An 18,931-nucleotide genomic window follows, 5' to 3' on the forward strand; every position below is an offset into this window, starting at 1 on the left:
AGATTCGGATTTACCTAGTTAGGTTTAGGCAAGAGCTCCCAATTGCTTTTGAATTTAGGAATTTTGTATGTGTTTTTGAGGAGTTTTGAGTTGTATTTTGAGGCGTAATGTCAGAATTACGACGTTGTATTGTTGTTCTCCTCCTCATTATTCTGTAAATGAGGGGTATTTATAGGAAGAATGGGCGCAAGGCGCCAGCACACGCCAGCGCAGCACGCTGGACTAGCGCAGTGCGCTGCTGACGTGGCTTGAATGCCGCCAAAGCAAGGACGCGGGCTCCGTCCTTGTTTCGTCTTGTAGTGTTGTACCTGTTGTATGAATAGTACTAGGTTTGGCGTTTTGTATTTTCTTGGAGGTTAAGGAATCATTTAGCATCTAAAAACAAGCCTTTCTCGGGTTTTGAATTCCAGTTTTACGGGACGGGGCCCGGCATGCTCAGTTTTGTGGGTCAGCGCCCGAATTTGACTTGCCTTATATGATTTTGAGTGGAAAAGGCCTAGTAAAACCAATGGGATGGTCTACTAGATGAGATTGTACTTGGATTTTGAAATTGGATTTGGAAAGTTGTATTTTGTACCGAGAACCGAAAGGGGAACGGTCTCGGGGGTTGGATTTTGGATCTTGAATTTTGGAAGTATTCTTACCAATTGGGATTTCCTCCTGGAGTTATTCCAATCACCTAGTAAGGATAATGGTATCATCATCATCCCAAAGGGGAGACACAAATTAGGTGTCTACAATTGTATACTTGCTAATTCAACTTCTTGGGTATTAGATACAGGTTGTGGCTCACACTTATGTTCCAATTCGCAGGGAATAAGAAGAAGTAGAAGGTTAAGCAAGGGTGAAGTCGACCTACGAGTGGGAAATGGAGCAAGGATTGCTGCATTAGCTGTAGCAACTTATTATTTGTCGTTGCCCTCTGGGCTAGTTTTGGAACTGGAAGACTGTTTCCATGTTCCAAGTCTTACTAAAAACATCATTTCTGTTTCTTGCTTAGATGTTAAGGGATTTTCCTTTTTGATAAAAGACAATAGTTTTTCATTTTATTTTAAAGAGATGTTTTATGGATATTCTAGATTAGTCAATGGACTTTATTTATTAGATCACGACAAACAAGTTTATAACATAAATACCAAAAAAGCCAAAAAGGATGATTCAAATCTCACCTATCTGTGGCATTGTCGATTAGGCCATATTAACTTGAAACACATAGAAAGACTTCAAAAGGAAGGAATTCTAGAACCATTTGAGTTAGAGGATTATGGTAAATGCGAATCATGTTTACTTGGCAAAATGACAAAGCAACCTTTCTCTAAAGTTGGAGAAAGAGCAACTGAACTATTGGGTTTAATCCATACAGATGTATGTGGACCAATGAGTACAAATGCTAGAGGTGGTTTCAGCTACTTTATCACTTTCACTGATGACTTCAGTAGATATGGTTATGTCTACCTAATGAAGCATAAGTCTGAATCCTTTGATAAATTCAAGGAATTTCAGAGTGAAGTAGAGAATTAATTAGGCAAGAAGATTAAGGCACTGCGGTCTGATAGAGGCGGTGAATATCTGAGCTATGAATTTGATGACCATCTGAAAGAATGTGGAATTCTATCAGAATTGACTCCTCCTGGAACACCACAATGGAACGGTGTGTCGGAACGGAGGGACAGAACCTTGCTAGACATGGTTAGGTCAATGATGGGTCAGGCCGAACTTCCAATAGAATTTTGGGGACATGCACTAAATACAGCTGCACTCACTATAAATAGAGCTCCGTCTAAAGCTGTCGAAAAGACTCCATATGAGTTATGGTTTGGAAAGCCTCCAAAAGTTTCTTTTCTTAAGATTTGGGGATGTGAAGTATACGTCAAACGATTAATTTCAGACAAACTTCATCCAAAATCTGACAAATGTATCCTTGTGGGGTATCCAAAGGAAACAAAGGGGTATTACTTCTACAATACATCTGAGAACAAGGTGTTTGTTGCTCGAGATGGTATCTTTTTGGAAAGAGATCATATTTCCAAAATGACAAGTGGGAGAAAAGTAGACCTCGAAGAAATTCGAGTCGAACAACAAACTCTAGAGAATGCTCAAGATGACATTCAGGATGAAACTTAGAGATCTTTAGAAGTATCTGGTGAGAATCAAGGACCATCTAGAAATGTAACCCCGCGTAGATCGCAGAGATATAGATCTCAACCGGAAAGGTACTTAGGTACTTTGCAAACGAGAGCTATGACGTTCTATTACTTGAAAGTGATGAACCTGCGACTTACAAACAAGCGATGACGAGCCCTAGCTCCAAGTAATGGCAAGAAGCCATGCAATCTGGATTAGACTCCATGTCTGAAAACCAAGTTTGGGATTTGGTCGATTTGCCAGATGGCTACCAAGCCATAGGAAGCAAATGGGTTTTCAAACTGAAAAAGGACAAGGATGGGAAACTTGAAGTTTTCAAAGGTAGATTGGTTGCAAAAGGTTATAGGCAAGTCCACGGTGTGGATTACGATGAAACATTTTCACCAGTTGCAATGCTAAAGTCTATTCGGATAATGTTAGCAATCGCTGCATATTACGATTACGAAATATGGCAGATGGATGTCAAAACCGCTTTCTTAAACGGCGTTTTAACAGAAACTATGTTTATGACACAACCTGAGGGATTTGAGGATCCAAAGAATGCTAAAAAGGTATGCAAGCTTAAGAAATCAATCTACAGATTGAAGCAAGCATCAAGGAGCTGGAATATACGTTTTGATGAAGCAGTCAGTGACTTTGGTTTCATCAAGAACGCAGACGAATCTTGTGTATACAAGAAGGTCAGTGGGAGCAAAATTTCTTTTCTAGTATTATATGTCGACGACATATTACTTATCGGAAATGACATTCCTATGTTGAACTCTGTCAAGATTTGGCTTGGGAAATGTTTTTCGATGAAGGATCTAGGAGAAGCACAATACATACTGGGCATCAAGATTTACAGAGATAGATCTAAGAAGATGATTGGACTCAGTCAAAGCACTTATATCAATAAGGTGCTTGAAAGGTACAAAATGGCAGACTCCAAGCGAGGCTACCTACCCATGTCTCATGGAATGACTCTAAGCAAGACTCAGTGCCCAAAAACACTAGATGAGCGTAGATGAATGAATGGGATTCCATATGCATCATTGATTGGTTCAATAATGTATGCTATGATATGTACACCCCCGGATGTTGCGTATGCACTCAGTGCTACAAGTAGATACCAGTCAGACCCAGGAGAGGCACATTGGACTGCTGCCAAGAACATTATGAAGTACCTGAAAAAGCATAAAGATGATTTCCTGGTCTATGGTGGAGATGATGAATTAATTGTTCAAGGCTATACAGACGCAAGTTTCCAAACCGATAAAGATGATTTCAGATCACAGTCTGGGTTTGTCTTCTGCCTCAACGGAGGTGCAGTAAGCTGGAAAAGTGCTAAGCAAAGCACCATTGCGGATTCTACAACTGAAGCGGAGTACATTGCTGCACATGAAGCAGCAAAGGAAGCTATATGGCTAAGGAAGTTCATAGGTGAAATTGGTGTAGTCCCCTCCATTAAAGGACTAATAGCTCTGTATTGTGATAATAATGGAGCTATTTCACAGGCAAAGGAGCCTAGACACCACCAGAGAGTCAAGCATGTAATTTGTAGATTTCACCTTCTACGAGAGTTCGTTGAAAGAAAAGAAGTCGAGATAATCAAGATTGGAACTTATGACAACATCTCAGATCCATTAACTAAACCTCTGCCGCAGGCGAAGCACAACTCGCACACTGCAGCTATGGGAATCAAGCATGTTGGAGAATGGATTTGATATCCTTATTTAATGTTTTAAAGTTTTAGAGTTTAATACTTTGTAAAAACATTATTGGTTAATCATTCACATTAATGAATAGAATTCATTTTTCCATTTAATTTGTGGTTTATTAAATGATGAGTCCCTTCAATTTGACGATATATTCAAGATAGACTGTCAGGACCAGTCCTGTGACTAAGAAATGTCTATCAAGTGAACTTGAATGTCAAAAGTTGAAAATGGTCCCTAATCGGAGTTTTCTATAAAGATAGACGCATAGAAAACGTTAGACGACTAGAATGCAAGATGACTAGTAGTTCTGTTTCTTGAACTATGTGGACATGGCAATGTCGTAATCATTTGCATAGATACTTACTTTGGGAAGACTAGACAGACCTATGGAACTTTACTGTAAGAGATGAAAATCTGTCATAAGTAAATTTCATTAAAATTATTAGACACTAATCCTCAATACCTGAGTGATTTGAGATTACTTGTACGAGGACTGCTTACTTTGACGTTGTCAACCGTCGCACCGTAAAAGGAGGCTATAAAGGCAACGCTCAGGTAATCACCTATCAAACGAAGTCTAATCTCAAGATCGCAAGATTGAGATTGTCCTCCCATAAATCGGGATGAGATGCTGAAAGTTGTACAAGGCCACTCGGAGAGCTAGAAACTGTAAAATGCATGGCCGTGCTCAGATGAATCATAGGCTATGATTATCTGTTTATTTGATCAGTTGATCTCTGAAACCGAGAAACACCTCTGGAAATAATAAGGATGACAACTCTTACCTTATGTTCAAGAGCAAGCATCAAGTGACAAAGGAATTAGGAAATGCACACTTGTCCCTAGGGACAAGTGGGAGACTGAAGGAAATAATGCCCTTGGTCCAAGTATGCATTTAATGATGAGTCTAATAAATACGGTTCAGTATTAATTATTCAAGTTAATAATTCAGTGAGATCAAGTGAACTGTATGCCTAGCTAGAGGCCGCTTCAGTTCAAGTGGATTAATAATATTAATCCACAACTTACTCTTGACTGAATCCGTAGGGTCACACAAATAGTACGTAAACGGATCAAGTATTTAAAGGCATTAAATACTCTATCTAATCAATATTCGGAATCGACGGATCTTGGTTTCAGTGGAGCTGAGATCGTCAAAGGCAAGTAAATGAATACTCCGGAAACGATGATATTGCCGGAAACGGAAATATGGATCATATCGGAAATATAAATATTATCCAAGTCGTAGATGTTGCCGGAAACGGAAACATGGTACGTTTCGGAAAATATTATCGGAAATGGAAATATTGCAGGAATCGGAAATATTGCCGGAAAAGGAAATATTGTCAGAATCGGAAATATTATCGGAATCGAAAAATAATTCCGGAAACAAAAATATTAAATATTTGTTCGAGACGGAAATAAATTCCGGAATTGGAAATGTTAAATATTGTTCGTATCGGAAATGAATTCCGGAATCGGGAAATTAATCGGAAGTGCGTCGTACGAATTAGCATCGGACGAGCTTGCTAGACGAAGGCCCAGCACGAAGCCAGGTCCGCGTCCAGCAAACCAGCGCGCCACACGAACAACCAAGGCCACGCCAGGCCCAGCGCAAGGCCAGGCACAGCAGGCCGTGGCTGCGCGCGCAACTGTGTGCAATGGGCTGCGAGCAATGCTGCTGCTCGGGTGGGCTTGTAGCTCGCGTGGGCCGAGTGGCCGTGTGGGCTGTGCGCGGGCATGGCCTGCACGCTTGCGGGTCATGCTCGTGTAGAGTTTGTGTTCACATACGAAACCTAAAGCGTATAGGATTCGTTTGATGATTAAATTTCCTAATCCTAAAAAGATAAATTAATTAATTTAGAGTTCTGCTAGGATTCTAATTTAATTAATTCGTATCCTAGTAGGATTCGATTACTTATTCTATGGCCTATAAATATGAGATCAAGGCTCATAATTTATAACGAGTTTGAAGTATTCAAAGGTAAGAATTTGAGCCAAAAATTCAGTCAAAGACCTTGCCCATATAGCCGAATATTTTAGTACCTTAAGGGCGATTCTAGTTGGCCAATCTTAAGGCGGATCCGGACGTGCTGTGGACTTTCTACGGAGGGACGACACTTGGAGTCCTAAAGACTTGTTCTTGTTCGGTTCGGGCACAACAAGGGAGGGCACGCTACAAAGCGTATGCATCCTAATTATGCTAATTGTTATGTGGCAATTAATTTGGAATCCTGGCGTTTATGGTTTTTCCGCATGATTTATATTCGTTTATATGTATCATAACCTAAAAAAAAGGAGTAAAGTCCTTTGCCTTCGAAGAAGATCCTTCTGCCACATTCGAATCCTTTGAAACCTGAATGACCTCCTAACTATCGTACCAAAAAATATATGAGATGCATTTGAATTGGTTGCCACTTTGTTGATCACTGCAACTCTTGCCTCTGCTTCTTTTTTAACTTTTAATTTTGTTAAATGGCTACATTATTCTCGAAGAAACATTCAAGCCTAACTGAAACATGATCATTAATATCATAGCCAACTAAACATTAGTAAATCTGCCTTAGTTTGGGATGAAGGGATCATAGTAATGTGTGGTTGATATGATTAGAAAAAATAACATACACCATCCATATATAATAAATGACGCACTTGACCGACACAGAGTTTAAAGAGGGTGAGTTAATTTTATTAAAATAAAAATACAAGTGGGTAAGTGAGGGTATTAAGGTATTCAAATAATGTAAAAAAGGTAATGAGAAATAAAATATAGGTATTCGATCGCATCCCTTTTGTCGAATCGTCATTTCAGAGATAAAGTTCGAACATTCAATTCTTTGTTGGCATTCACGTCTATAGGCGGTAGAAATAATTGACAACACTGTTAATGACGATGGAGGCCCCTATATCTTCCGCATAAGTGGTAGTAATCATCATAAAAATGGGTCTTTAATCCCAGAGCCAAAGAACTTGCTAAAGTTGGTGCAATTGTACATTTATGACATTGATAATGAAGTACAAAATCTCACGCATGTGATAGATGGTTCTGAATCTTCTATGATAAACCCCATAATCCTGTATAGAAGGACTACAAAAATGCTTGACATTGTAAATCCATATGGTGCGATGTTTTGGAATGCTATAACCATTTTGCGTGACCTATATGTGAATATTGAGATTTGCGGATTAGGATCATTCGGGCTAGAGAAGTTAGACAATATGTTCACACTTTTTTAGACACTCATGAATCTATAAAATTTTGGATACTTTTTTAGTTTCTTATTTCTGGTTTTATGTTTTGCATAAGGGACATAGAATATATAGAAACGTTTTGATATTGCCAAGTAATAAACATTATAATTGACATATTCGTTTAACAATTTTTATACTACGTACTTTTTATAGGTACCCGTGCATTAGCACGGGCACATACTAGTAAAAAATAATTCAAATTAACCATAGTATCATTCGTATCTAACCTTTATCTAGTACGATCAGTACGAACTCCATACCTCTGTATAGCCATTGCTTAATTGTCTTATTAGGCAGTTACGTCGTGAAAAAGGCGAGACCAATATCAGAGATGTGGGAGCAAAAACATATCAGATAAATGGAAACGCCATTTAAAAAAAAAAAATTAACACCATTTTCCCAAAACAAACGTCATTCTTCAAAAAGCAAATGCCATTTTTTAAAAACAAACGTCATTTTTCACATAAAAATTCCATTTTTCATATAAAAAACACAATTTGATTGATATGTTTTGTCCTTTAGTGTTTTGTCTTTTAGTGCTTGTTTTTTCTCTATTTTGTCGTTTTGTTGGCTGATACATCTTTGAATATATATCCAGAACATACTTTTTACGTGAATATACTATGTGTACACTAACCTTCATGTTCTATCTTAGTTAATAAGATCTTAAGAGAGTAGTACTTAAAATCTGATATCGATTTTCGTATATATCATTTGTCACTTTGTCCTTTGTGACTCTGTCTACACCCAAAAAAAGTTCTTGATAAAATTGAAACTAAATGTGGATTCTTGTGGAGCTACAGACTTACAGTTATGGCAAACCAGTTTGTCACTAAAGATAGCCTTTTAGTCTTTTACCATAGCATGTACATGGCCCCAAGAAATTAATAACCCAAGCCCATTAAGCTTAACGAAGTCAAGTTGCCACACGGCTACTACACCACGTAAAAGCTCATGTAAAGTCAGAGTTAAAACAAATACTTCCGATCATGTAAATTTGAGAGTGTAAGTTAAAAGTTTTGTGAATCCCAATCATGTAAATGAAAATCCGCTAATAAGCATATTATCTTAAATCATGGCCCGTTAGTTGTACTGTCGGTTTTCAGTTGGTTTTTATTTTTTTTTACAAAAGTCAAACGAAGTATGAATTATATTGAGTCGTGAACTAAGAACAAACACACACATATATTTAGTGTGGAGCCAGGATTTTATTTGGAGAGTTGGTAGTAGGGTTTTCAGGATTTTTAGGGTGTTGTGTCTGGTGATTCTCCACAACACACAACATATACTAAAAAAATGCATTGTCCTAAAATTAATACATATTCATATTACAATCAAATACCTACAAAATTATTACAATTATTCTCTACAGGTTTCACATGCGTGGTGGGAGGAGCTGTTATTCAAAACACTAAGATACCGGTTGTTTCTAAAGACTGGTCTCTTAGTCTTATCCCCTAGTTCTAGATTATAACCGATCTTTTAGCCCTCGACTATAATTTTTTTTCAATTTTTCTTTGAGGGGTTGGTGGATCTCCCTTGCACCCACGTGGCTCCGCTACTGCATATATTGATCATTTAGATTTTAAAAATCGAAAATTATCTTTTGTGATTTTCATAATTTTACTTTTTAAGAAACAGAAAATTGAAAAGAAAAAATAAATACGTACGAGGCCTAGAAAGGCACAGAACAATCAACCTCGACCACATTGAAACAATCGATAAGTAAATGTGAAATGTAAACTATAAAATTATACTGTGTGTATCATTAATTACGGACGATTCCCCTTAATCCTTTATGTAGAGCTGGCAAACTCTGACACGGTACGACAAAATGACATGAACTAAACATAAAAAAATCAAGTTAGTGTAAAGATATATGACATGTTTAATTAGATGGGTCAGATTAATGTTGAGAATCCTACATAGAACGGACACAAATCAACTTTCCTAAGAAAATATAGCCAATAATTTAATATAGTGGTGATAAATCTATAGAAACCGTCAAACTTATTGAACAAAGTAACGCATACGACATAAAAGAACGAGTTAATGTCAAGAATATCCATCGACACAACGATTTTATTAAACGTGGTGGATTATGATTGAATTTTTCAACACGTTTAATATTTGACAAGAACACTGTTAGTTCAGTAGGAACACTTGACAAGAGGGGGGGGTGAATTGTTTCTTGGGAACTTGGGTAAGTTTCTTGCGGAATTTAAACAATAAAGAGACTGAGAACAATGAGCGAAGAAAGATATAAAACGGAGGAACCTTCTTGACCCTAATCAAGAAGAACCTCACTACTCTTTTGTATTAATGCAATAACTCTATTACAAATACACTCTTTAACTCGAGTTCCTCTCGAACACGAGTTCCCCACAGCAATCCCCTTCGATTACTGTGCTACTCTTTCTCTCTCCGACTTAACTCTAAGTCGCTCCTTTTCTCTTTGACTTAACTCTAAGTCACTCTTTCTCTCTTTGACTTAACTCTAAGTCACTCAAGGATCACTCAATCCTTATACCTAAAATACAATATGATAGATAGATTCCAGTACGTAATAAAGCTTATAGTAATAAGGAACTCAAGGAACACTCTATTTTGCCAACTGATTCTTTTAAAACGTTTAAGCTCTTTAAGATAGATTTTGTAGAAATCAGTTGTATTTTCAAAAGCCAAAACTCTTCTCCTTTTATAGAGGAGTTTTACCTAAGGTTGGATACCCATGTTCTCCTCAACTACCCACTAACTGTTACTGCTCAGTAACATGGGCATAGTTGGAGAGAACAAGGAGACCAAATCAAAACATTATTTGCACGTTTAAACAGAAATACGTGGGAGAGTTTTAAGGATCATGGAAAATCTTTTGCTTGAGAAACAAGGATAATGAAAACAGAATCCTATGTTTACATTTATTCATTAAATTCATTTTATTTATTAACAAAGATTTTCCAACTTAAAACTCTTTTATAATTACAGTTAATATATTTCAATTTAAAACGTACCAAAATACTTAGGTTCCTTTTGTTTCAAATTACGTATAAACAATATTAAATACTTATATAAATCCTAAACATAAACTCATATGTTGTAGTCTTCATGTTGCACCTTTAGAAGCTTCACTCGAAGTCTTCCCAATTTGTTCCTTCTCTGGAACATCGAGGATCCACATAATATATGAGGATCTCGCCTTAGGAACTCGCCTAAGAATCTCGCCTTTGTAAACTTGCTTAATGATTATTTCTTCAATGTAGTGTTTGACATGGATCAATTACTTGCTTATATTCCACGTTTCTTAGTTTATCCAACTCAGGATCTCCTTAACTTAGCATTATCCCACTAAGGATCTCAGAACCTATTATGCAACATAACTTAACCAATAGTCAGGAGTTTGCTTTGTCATCATCAAAACTTTAGGGGCAATAATATTCCCCCTTTTTGGTGATGACAACAAAAGAAAACTTTCACTAAATGTAACAATAATCAATTAGCATAAATATAAAGTAATAAAATAAATAAAGTATTTTTATAATAATTAATCTAAACTTCCTAAATGAAATTAAGGAAAATTGAAATTAATTTTTAATAAGCGAAAATAAAATTAAAAACGAGAAATAAAATTTTATAAACTTACATCGAGAAGAGAGTAGTGAGACGGACTCATGTGATCAATTTAAGTTAAGTTTGCATTCATTTCCCCCTGTTGGCATTAACAAAAAGTAGAAAAATACAATACTAATATATACCGATTATAGCGCCCTCCGATCAACGGTTGGCAAACTAAGTTAGCCTCAAAGTTAAGTTCCAACGTACTAATTCGAATATAAAACATAATAATTAACAAGCCAAGTTTTTAGAGATACGATCCTTTAGGAGTTCCACAGAAATAAAAGAATAAAAATCGTATGGTTCCCAACAGAGGGTTACATACCAAAAAGAATAAAAAACAAAATAAAAAGTTCCAAAAAATCAAAAGCATAATGTAACACAAAAGCTAGGATCAGGGAAGATGGTTTGGGTATATAGCCAGTGTAGGTTGGTCCTTTCTCAACTGCATATCGATCCACACCCTGTCTCAATTTCTACTGCCTCTTGTAATTCTCCCACTTTCTCATAATTATTCTCATTAGCATAAAATTTATCAACAAATCAACAGAGAACTGTTCACCTTAGGAACCACGTTGTTAACCTTTCCATACCTTTTTTTTTTTTTTGTATAACAACGTCATCCCTTTAATATAATACATAACCCATAAATCCTCAATATTAATAGTAAACCTCGTCACCAATTTTGCATCATCAACCGAAGAAACACGGAATGTTGTACTTTCCCCCTGAGAACGAGCATTGCCCCTTATTCTTTTTCTGGTTCTTTTTTTTTTTTTTTTTTTTTCGGGTTTTTGGGGCTGGGTTGTTCAGTCTCTGACGGGTCGGGGCTGGATTGGTTGTTTGAGGTCGGGTCGGGAAGTAATGGGACAAGGGGTGGTGGTGGCTGGGCGGAATCGGGTGTGGGTTTGTGGGTTACCGGCGCCGCTTGGTTAGATGCGGCCTTCGCGGCTGGGTTACGGGAAGCGACAGCCACCAACGAGGGGACGTGGGTCGCCGTCTCTGGTGGCCCGCGTCTCATTGTGGTGCTATTTAGGGTGGCTGGCATGACGTAGGGAACAACGACCGTGCGCGGCTGAGAGAGGGGGACGAGACCGGCCGCTGGGTCACCATGGGCGAGGCCATAGGTCACGGCTGGCTAACTAGGGCCGCCGGTGATGGTGGTTGGTGTTTTAATTTGGAGGTTTTTGAATTTTAGGGTTTGAAATTGGGGATTTGTTATTTTTAGGGATTGTGGTGGTGAAATTGATGAGTTTTGAATTTGTGGTGGATTTGGGTATGAGAGATCCATAGGTGTGATACATTAGCTTTTAATTTTGGAAAAAATAAAATTTAATGGAATAAATAAATAAAAATATGGATATATAAAAAGAAATAAAAAAATAAAAGTAATTTGTGGAAAAATAAAAGATGGAAAAAAAATTGTAACAAAAAGAATATATCCACGATCCTCCTATTTTGGTAGAACTGTTTGAATCACGTATCTCATATTACTGACTAATTAAATACAAATTTTAATTCTAAATTTTTGGTTGTTCCTTAACAATGGTAAACTTCAGTTATGCTTTACGCACATGTATTTATAATGGTATACAGTAGTTATGCATAAATCTATAAAAGTCATACCTTGTGAGGAACTGTCCTGCTTACTTATCTTATCTTGATCATCCCGATGTCCAATCTCATTTTCCCGTGCTTCTCTATGCTTGTTTACTTTGCAAGATTCTTACAAAAACTTTCATTAGTTGTACCAAACAGTAAATTATTAATGTAAATTTGTACAACTAGTGAGTTAGATCCTTTTGATTTTAAAAATAGAATTTTATCAATTCTTCCTCCTTTAAAATCATTTTGTAAAAGAAACTTGGATAATCTCTCGTACCACGATCTAGGAGCCTGCTTTACCCCATAGAGAGCTTTGTCACGCTTATAGATGTGGTTCGGAAATTCGGGATTCTCAAAATTGGGGGTTTGTTCCACATAAACGTCTTCTTTAAGAAAATCATTTAAGAAAGCGCATTTGACGTCCATATGATACAACTTGAATCCCATAAAGGCTGCAAAAACAATTAATATACGAATAACTTCTAATCTAGCAACAGGTGCAAAAGTTTCTTCGAAATAAATACCTTCCTGTTGATTGTAGCCTTTGACTACTAACCTTGCCTTGTTCCTGATGATTGTTGCATGTTCATCGAGCTTGTTCCTGAACACCCACTTCAAACCTATGACCTTCTGATTCTTTGGTTTGGGTTTCAGATGCCACACCTTGTTCCTTTGGAACTCATTTAACTCATCTTACATGGCAGTGATCCAATCAGCATCTTCCAATGCTTTAGTGTGGTTCCTTGGTTTGATTGTGGAGAGAAACGCATGAAAAGCACATAAGTTCCTTAGTTGAGACCTTGTTTGAGTTCCTTTCCTAATTTCACTGATGATCAGATCCATTGGGTGAGAACTTTGATGTTTCCAGGGCTTAGGTTGAAATTGTGCCACTGGAACATCTAAGGTCTCCTCAGTTCCTTCTGTTTCCTGAGATCCCTGTTGAACTGTAACTTCTAATAGATCCTCTCCATCAGAAGTTTCTTGATGTTCTTCCGGTTCCTCAGGATCAGCAGTTTCTGGTTCCTCAGGATCAGCAGTTTCTGGTTCCTCAGGAACTCTTGGATTTCTTTTTACAAGAACTTCTTGGTTAGTGGTAGTTTCTCGTGTTTGTGGATCTGCTATTTCATTTTGCTGTCTTCCAGGAGAGATTTCCTCATCATTATCTGTAAAACGAATTAAACCAATTTCGAAATCTTCCTGTTCCTGAACTTCATCAAGATTGTCAGCTTCATCAAACATAATATATACAATTTTAACTCTTTGAAAAGAGTCTTTAAGAGAGGTGTTTCTGTCAGGTAACTGAAAGAACCTACCATGTACATCAGATTTAACATTATTGAGGTAGGTTATGTGTTCTTTGCTAAGTTCCATTGCCTTGTCACTTTGAGCCTTTATTACGCTAAGCCTTTTAAAATTTTCTAGAGTTTCTATCAATAATTCCACTAATTTATTTACAGACATAGATTGAAGAGTTGAGGAACTTACTTCACTTGATGGATCTTGGGTGGATTCATCGATCTTTGCCATAAGACAAAGGTTTGCTGTTTCTTCTGGTTGATCCTCATCTTCTTCTGAGTCAGTGGCTTCTTCCCAAGCTTCGATCATTGCCTTCTTGAAGTTGGGCTTGGCAAAGGTGGATTTGTTGAATCTTTCCTTATATTGATCCTTTCCCTTGCCTTTCCCTTTTTCATTTTCCCACTGAGGGCAGTCTTTGATTTGATGGTCAGAATCACCGCACTTAAAACATCCTTGGTCAGACTTGGAACCGCTTGGTTTTCTCATTGAGTTCCTTCCTCTTAGATTTCCAGGTTTAGAGTTCCTGTAAAATCTTTTCATTCTTCTGACCAACGTAGCAACCTCATCTTCATCAGGTTCTGAGTCCTCATGTTCCTCAGCCTTGAGAGCAAGGCCTCGGTTCTCAGGAACAGCTGCTCCTAGATGTAATTCATGAGTCATCAAGGATCCCGCAAATTGTTCAATGTTGAATTTGGTGAAGTCCTTTGTTTCAAACAATGCAGTGACCTTGGTTCTCCATCTATCATCCTGTGGCATGCTCCTTAGGATCTTCCTAACCTGTTCATCAGAGGGAATAATTCTTCCAAGAGAAACTAGCTCATTATTAATGTTAGTGAAACGAGTAAACATTTCCTGGATTGTTTCTCTTGGTTGCAGTTCAAAACGTTCATACTTAGACATTAATAAATCAATTTTAGAACGTTTGACCTCATTAGTTCCTTCATGAGTTATTTGAAGGAGATCCCAGATTTGCTTTGCGCTCTTGCACCCCATAACTCTGTTATGTTCGTGAGGTCCAAGGCCGCAATGCAAGATTTTCACAGCCATTGCATTGATTTCAAATTTCTCAAAATCTTCCTTAGTAAATTCAGACATGGGTTTAGGAACTACCTCATTTTGAGCATTGGTCATTGTTACCTTGAAATCACCAACTTCTATGACTCGCCAGACTTGATAGTTCTCTGCCTTGATATAGATCTCCATCCTGTTCTTCCAGTAGGTGTAGAATTTCGCGTTGAACATTGGAGGTCTTTGAATGGAATAACCTTCCTCGAGTTTCTCGTAAGCGTTCATACTTTCCAGGAACTTTTTCTCAACAGGGTTTCCTGTATTTTTGTGAGATCCTGCTCTGATACCAACTGTTAGTTCAGTAGGAACACTTTACAAGAGGGGGGTGAATTATTTCTTGGGAACTTGGGTAAGTTTCTTGCGGAATTTAAACAATAAAGAGACTGAGAACAATGAGCGAAGAAAGATATAAAACGGAGGAACCTTCTTGACCCTAATCAAGAAGAACCTCACTACTCTTTTGTATTAATGCAATAACTCTATTACAAATACACTCTTTAACTCGAGTTCCTCTCGAACACGAGTTCCCCACAGCAATCCCCTTCGATTACTGTGCTACTCTTTCTCTCTCCGACTTAACTCTAAGTCGCTCCTTTTCTCTTTGACTTAACTCTAAGTCACTCTTTCTCTCTTTGACTTAACTCTAAGTCACTCAAGGATCACTCAATCCTTATACCCAAAATACAATATGATAGATAGATTCTAGTACGTAATAAAGCTTATAGTAATAAGGAACTCAAGGAACACTCTATTTTGCCAACTGATTCTTTTAAAACGTTTAAGCTCTTTAAGATAGATTTTGTAGAAATCAGTTGTATTTTCAAAAGCCAAAACTCTTCTCCTTTTATAGAGGAGTTTTACCTAAGGTTGGATACCCATGTTCTCCTCAACTACCCACTAACTGTTACTGCTCAGTAACATGGGCATAGTTGGAGAGAAACAAGGAGACCAAATCAAAACATTATTTGCACGTTTAAACAGAAATACGTGGGAGAGTTTTAAGGATCATGGAAAATCTTTTGCTTGAGAAACAAGGATAATGAAAACAGAATCCTATGTTTACATTTATTAATTAAATTCATTTTATTTATTAACAAAGATTTTTCAATTTAAAGCTCTTTTATAATTACAGTTAATATATTTCAATTTAAAACGTACCAAAATACTTAGGTTCCTTTTGTTCCAAATTACGTATAAACAATATTAAATACTTATATAAATCCTAAACATAAACTCATATGTTGTAGTCTTCATGTTGCACCTTTAGAAGCTTCACTCGAAGTCTTCCCAATTTGTTCCTTCTCTGGAACATCGATGATCCACATAATATATGAGGATCTAGCCTTAGGAACTCGCCTAAGGATCTCGTCTTTGTAAACTTGCTTAATGATTATTTCTTCAATGTAGTGTCTGACATGGATCAATTACTTGCTTATATTCCACGTTGCTTAGTTTATCCAACTCAGGATCTCCTTAACTTAGCATTATCCCACTAAGGATCTCGGAACCTATTATGCAACATAACTTAACCAATAGTCAGGAGTTTGCTTTGGCATCATCAATACTTTAGGGTCAGCAGACACAAATAGGACCCTACACGATGCATTGCTATAGAGAAGCGAACGGCGTTACCGACCTTATATTGTAGTCCGTATACACAAAGTGTTGTTTGTGTAACAAAATTTTGAAAAATTCCCATTCTAGTTACGTAACGTTCGAATGCGACATTATAACTTCTGATTTGATGGGAGTTGCTTATATTTGGAGGTTACCATATATATATTCCTCAATTCTTGCACAGTATATGAATATCTTTTCCAGGGGATTGTAAAATGTCCTCATTCTATCTGTATTCATCTGTATAAGCTTATGCATTTAAATCAACAAGACTTGTCAGAGTGAAGAGGCATTATCTGTCATTTTCACCTTGGGGCTCCTGAAAGAGATCCATCAACCATAGGCTCTTTTTTTTTCCCTGATCCGAATGAGCAAATTACAAATTACAAACAACTTGAGTCTTTTCCATTAGGCTACAACCACATTAGTTGATTAAAAGAGGATACTATTAGACAAATTAATTAGAATGATGTTGACTAAAAATGATTGTAGTACAATAAGATAAAGAGAGGAGTAATGCCTTTCTAAGTTTACGAGGATACAAAATAGATATTATCCATAAGTAACCAATAGAAATACATCAACAATGACTTAAACTAATTGTACGATAGTAATATTTAAAGCATCAAAACTAACAAATTGTAGTATTTTATCAGACTCGATCCTTTTTGTAGTTGAATGAGACTGTATTTGGTGGACTATATATATTCTATAAAGATACATACATACTTATAAAGAAGGTAGCAGTAGTCAGAAGGGCCATGAACGAGGAAGCATCCCTCCTTGCCCTTCTCTAGCCGCTCTCTCTATCTCCTGAGTGTCACAACAATTGAGGTTTGTTGTTGTTAATCTCTGCAATAATCATGATCAAGAGTTCCAAACATAAATTATTTCATAGAAAGAAAGACACATTGTTAAACATTGTGATTTCGGGTTGTCATAGATCGATCACCTGCAGATTCTCAATCGCCTCCGCCTCAGGGGAGTTGAAATCATAGAACATACTTGCTGCTGATAGCTTCATGGAAAGGAACTAATCCAGAGTAGAAAAATTAAACCTTTTACTACTATTAATTTTTAAAAGATTGAAGAATCAATATATATGGATTTAATTCTTAGACTAACCTCAATTTGATTCTGTAAAGATTGTACGTAGTTGATAATTACATCTAACATAACAGCCATTCCCATTGTCTGCATTCGCGTATAATTGCTCAAATTTATGACAGTTATGTAAAGCAAGACGAGTATGAAACAAGTTAAACTACAACGACCGAGAAAGAGGTTCCTGGTTTTTACCTTGTAGCACCCTGGAACCAAATCTTGTAACAGTTTCAACTTGTCATTTATTCTCTCCCTTCTAACCTATTTCATACCACCTTTTTGTTATAAATAAAGAAGAAAAGTCTATGATCAAAAGAGGTTATATTATGAAGTACTTCGTATATAATAACTCACTCACCCTTTCTGCTAGACTGTGACTGTCAGTAGCTTGGCCTCTTTTAGCTCTTACATGAATTACTTCTTTCGGCTTCTCCACATCCTCCTTATCTTCGCCGGCTTTCCTCTTTCTTTTTTTCCCTGCTGCACTCTGTACATAATTAACATAAACATGAATTAAATAAAAAAACATATAGCATAAATCAAGGGAGACTAAAATATATACTCCACTTATGTTAAGTCGAATTAAGGTAAGAGAGAAAGCAAGAACTACTTTGTTTTTGACAATGCTCTTGTTACCACCTCCACATACAAAACCTGTAGGTGATTGTGAAGCTGTGGCAGGAGTCTCATCATTCGTGCAGAAAAGTTTGTTGTGGTGATTGGAAATACTCTCTGGGAGATGGAAAGGGAGCTGCTCGTTGGGCTGATTCGTGTTTATTACATTGTTTAAAATGTTGTTAATAGATAGATAATCTTGAACATGACAACTCAAAGACTGATTCAATCCAGGGAAAGTGTTAAATAGTTCCGAGTTCAGCTGTGAGAAAACAGCTGCAGGTTTAAGCACTTTCTGAATATCAGTAGTTAACTCTTCCATATTAGAAATTAAAGAGAGGGTATTCGTATAAAGTATAAACTATACTATTGTTGATTTGATATTGTATTATATATAGCAAATGATTAAGAGTTTATTATGGATTAATTAAGATATATCTGTAGTTACTCTTTAAGGATTAATTATGATGAAAATTAAGGAGATGAAAGAGGCCACGCACACTTCTCGATCTGGATGGTTTCATTAGCTTTAAATTTGCTTGGTAGGTCCTTTGTTTTATTCACATATTCAGTAAGGAGGAGGACCACTACTATTTGCCCTCTATTCAACTATGGGTGAAAATGAGACTTTTGTTCTTGTTGTTGGATGGGATTCAATTCATTGCTTTTGCATGACAGTTTTTGTAAATGTTTTTTTTTCTTTTTTGTGAATGAGACCCAAGGATAATTTAATTTACAAATGTGGGATGAGGGATTTAAACCTGAGAATTATCATATACAGTCTATAGCCCTCAGTGGTGACTACTAAATGTAACAGTACGTTCTAATGACACAAACAAAAGGAAGGTAACGAGTCCCAACTACTGTTTCTATACACAATAGATTGTCTACTGTTGTGCATGGTACAATCAAAACTATTT

General features: G+C 36.8%; 1 protein-coding gene across 2 annotated transcripts; it reads right to left on the reverse strand.

Annotated features, from left to right (window-relative positions):
* Positions 1-16,764: 16,764 nt before the first annotated feature.
* On the reverse strand, positions 16,765-18,410 carry LOC110798559 (transcription factor bHLH75). 2 transcript variants are annotated; one of them, XM_056838143.1, is made up of 6 exons: positions 18,007-18,410; positions 17,755-17,883; positions 17,592-17,657; positions 17,418-17,486; positions 17,245-17,325; positions 16,765-17,105 (listed from the first exon to the last, which is right to left on the reverse strand). In XM_056838143.1, exons 1-6 carry the CDS (start codon positions 18,331-18,333, stop codon positions 17,043-17,045), a joined length of 735 nt encoding a protein of 244 aa, XP_056694121.1. In that variant the 5' UTR covers positions 18,334-18,410; the 3' UTR covers positions 16,765-17,042. The 2 variants fall into 2 exon arrangements, with proteins under 2 accessions (XP_056694121.1, XP_021859438.1); XM_022003746.2 differs by having other exon boundaries at positions 16,765-17,144; positions 18,007-18,397.
* Between the last annotated feature and the right edge of the window lie 521 nt (positions 18,411-18,931).

The sequence above is a fragment of the Spinacia oleracea genome, chromosome 3 (assembly GCF_020520425.1).
Source record: "Spinacia oleracea cultivar Varoflay chromosome 3, BTI_SOV_V1, whole genome shotgun sequence".
Classification (NCBI taxonomy): Eukaryota; Viridiplantae; Streptophyta; class Magnoliopsida; order Caryophyllales; family Amaranthaceae; genus Spinacia; species Spinacia oleracea.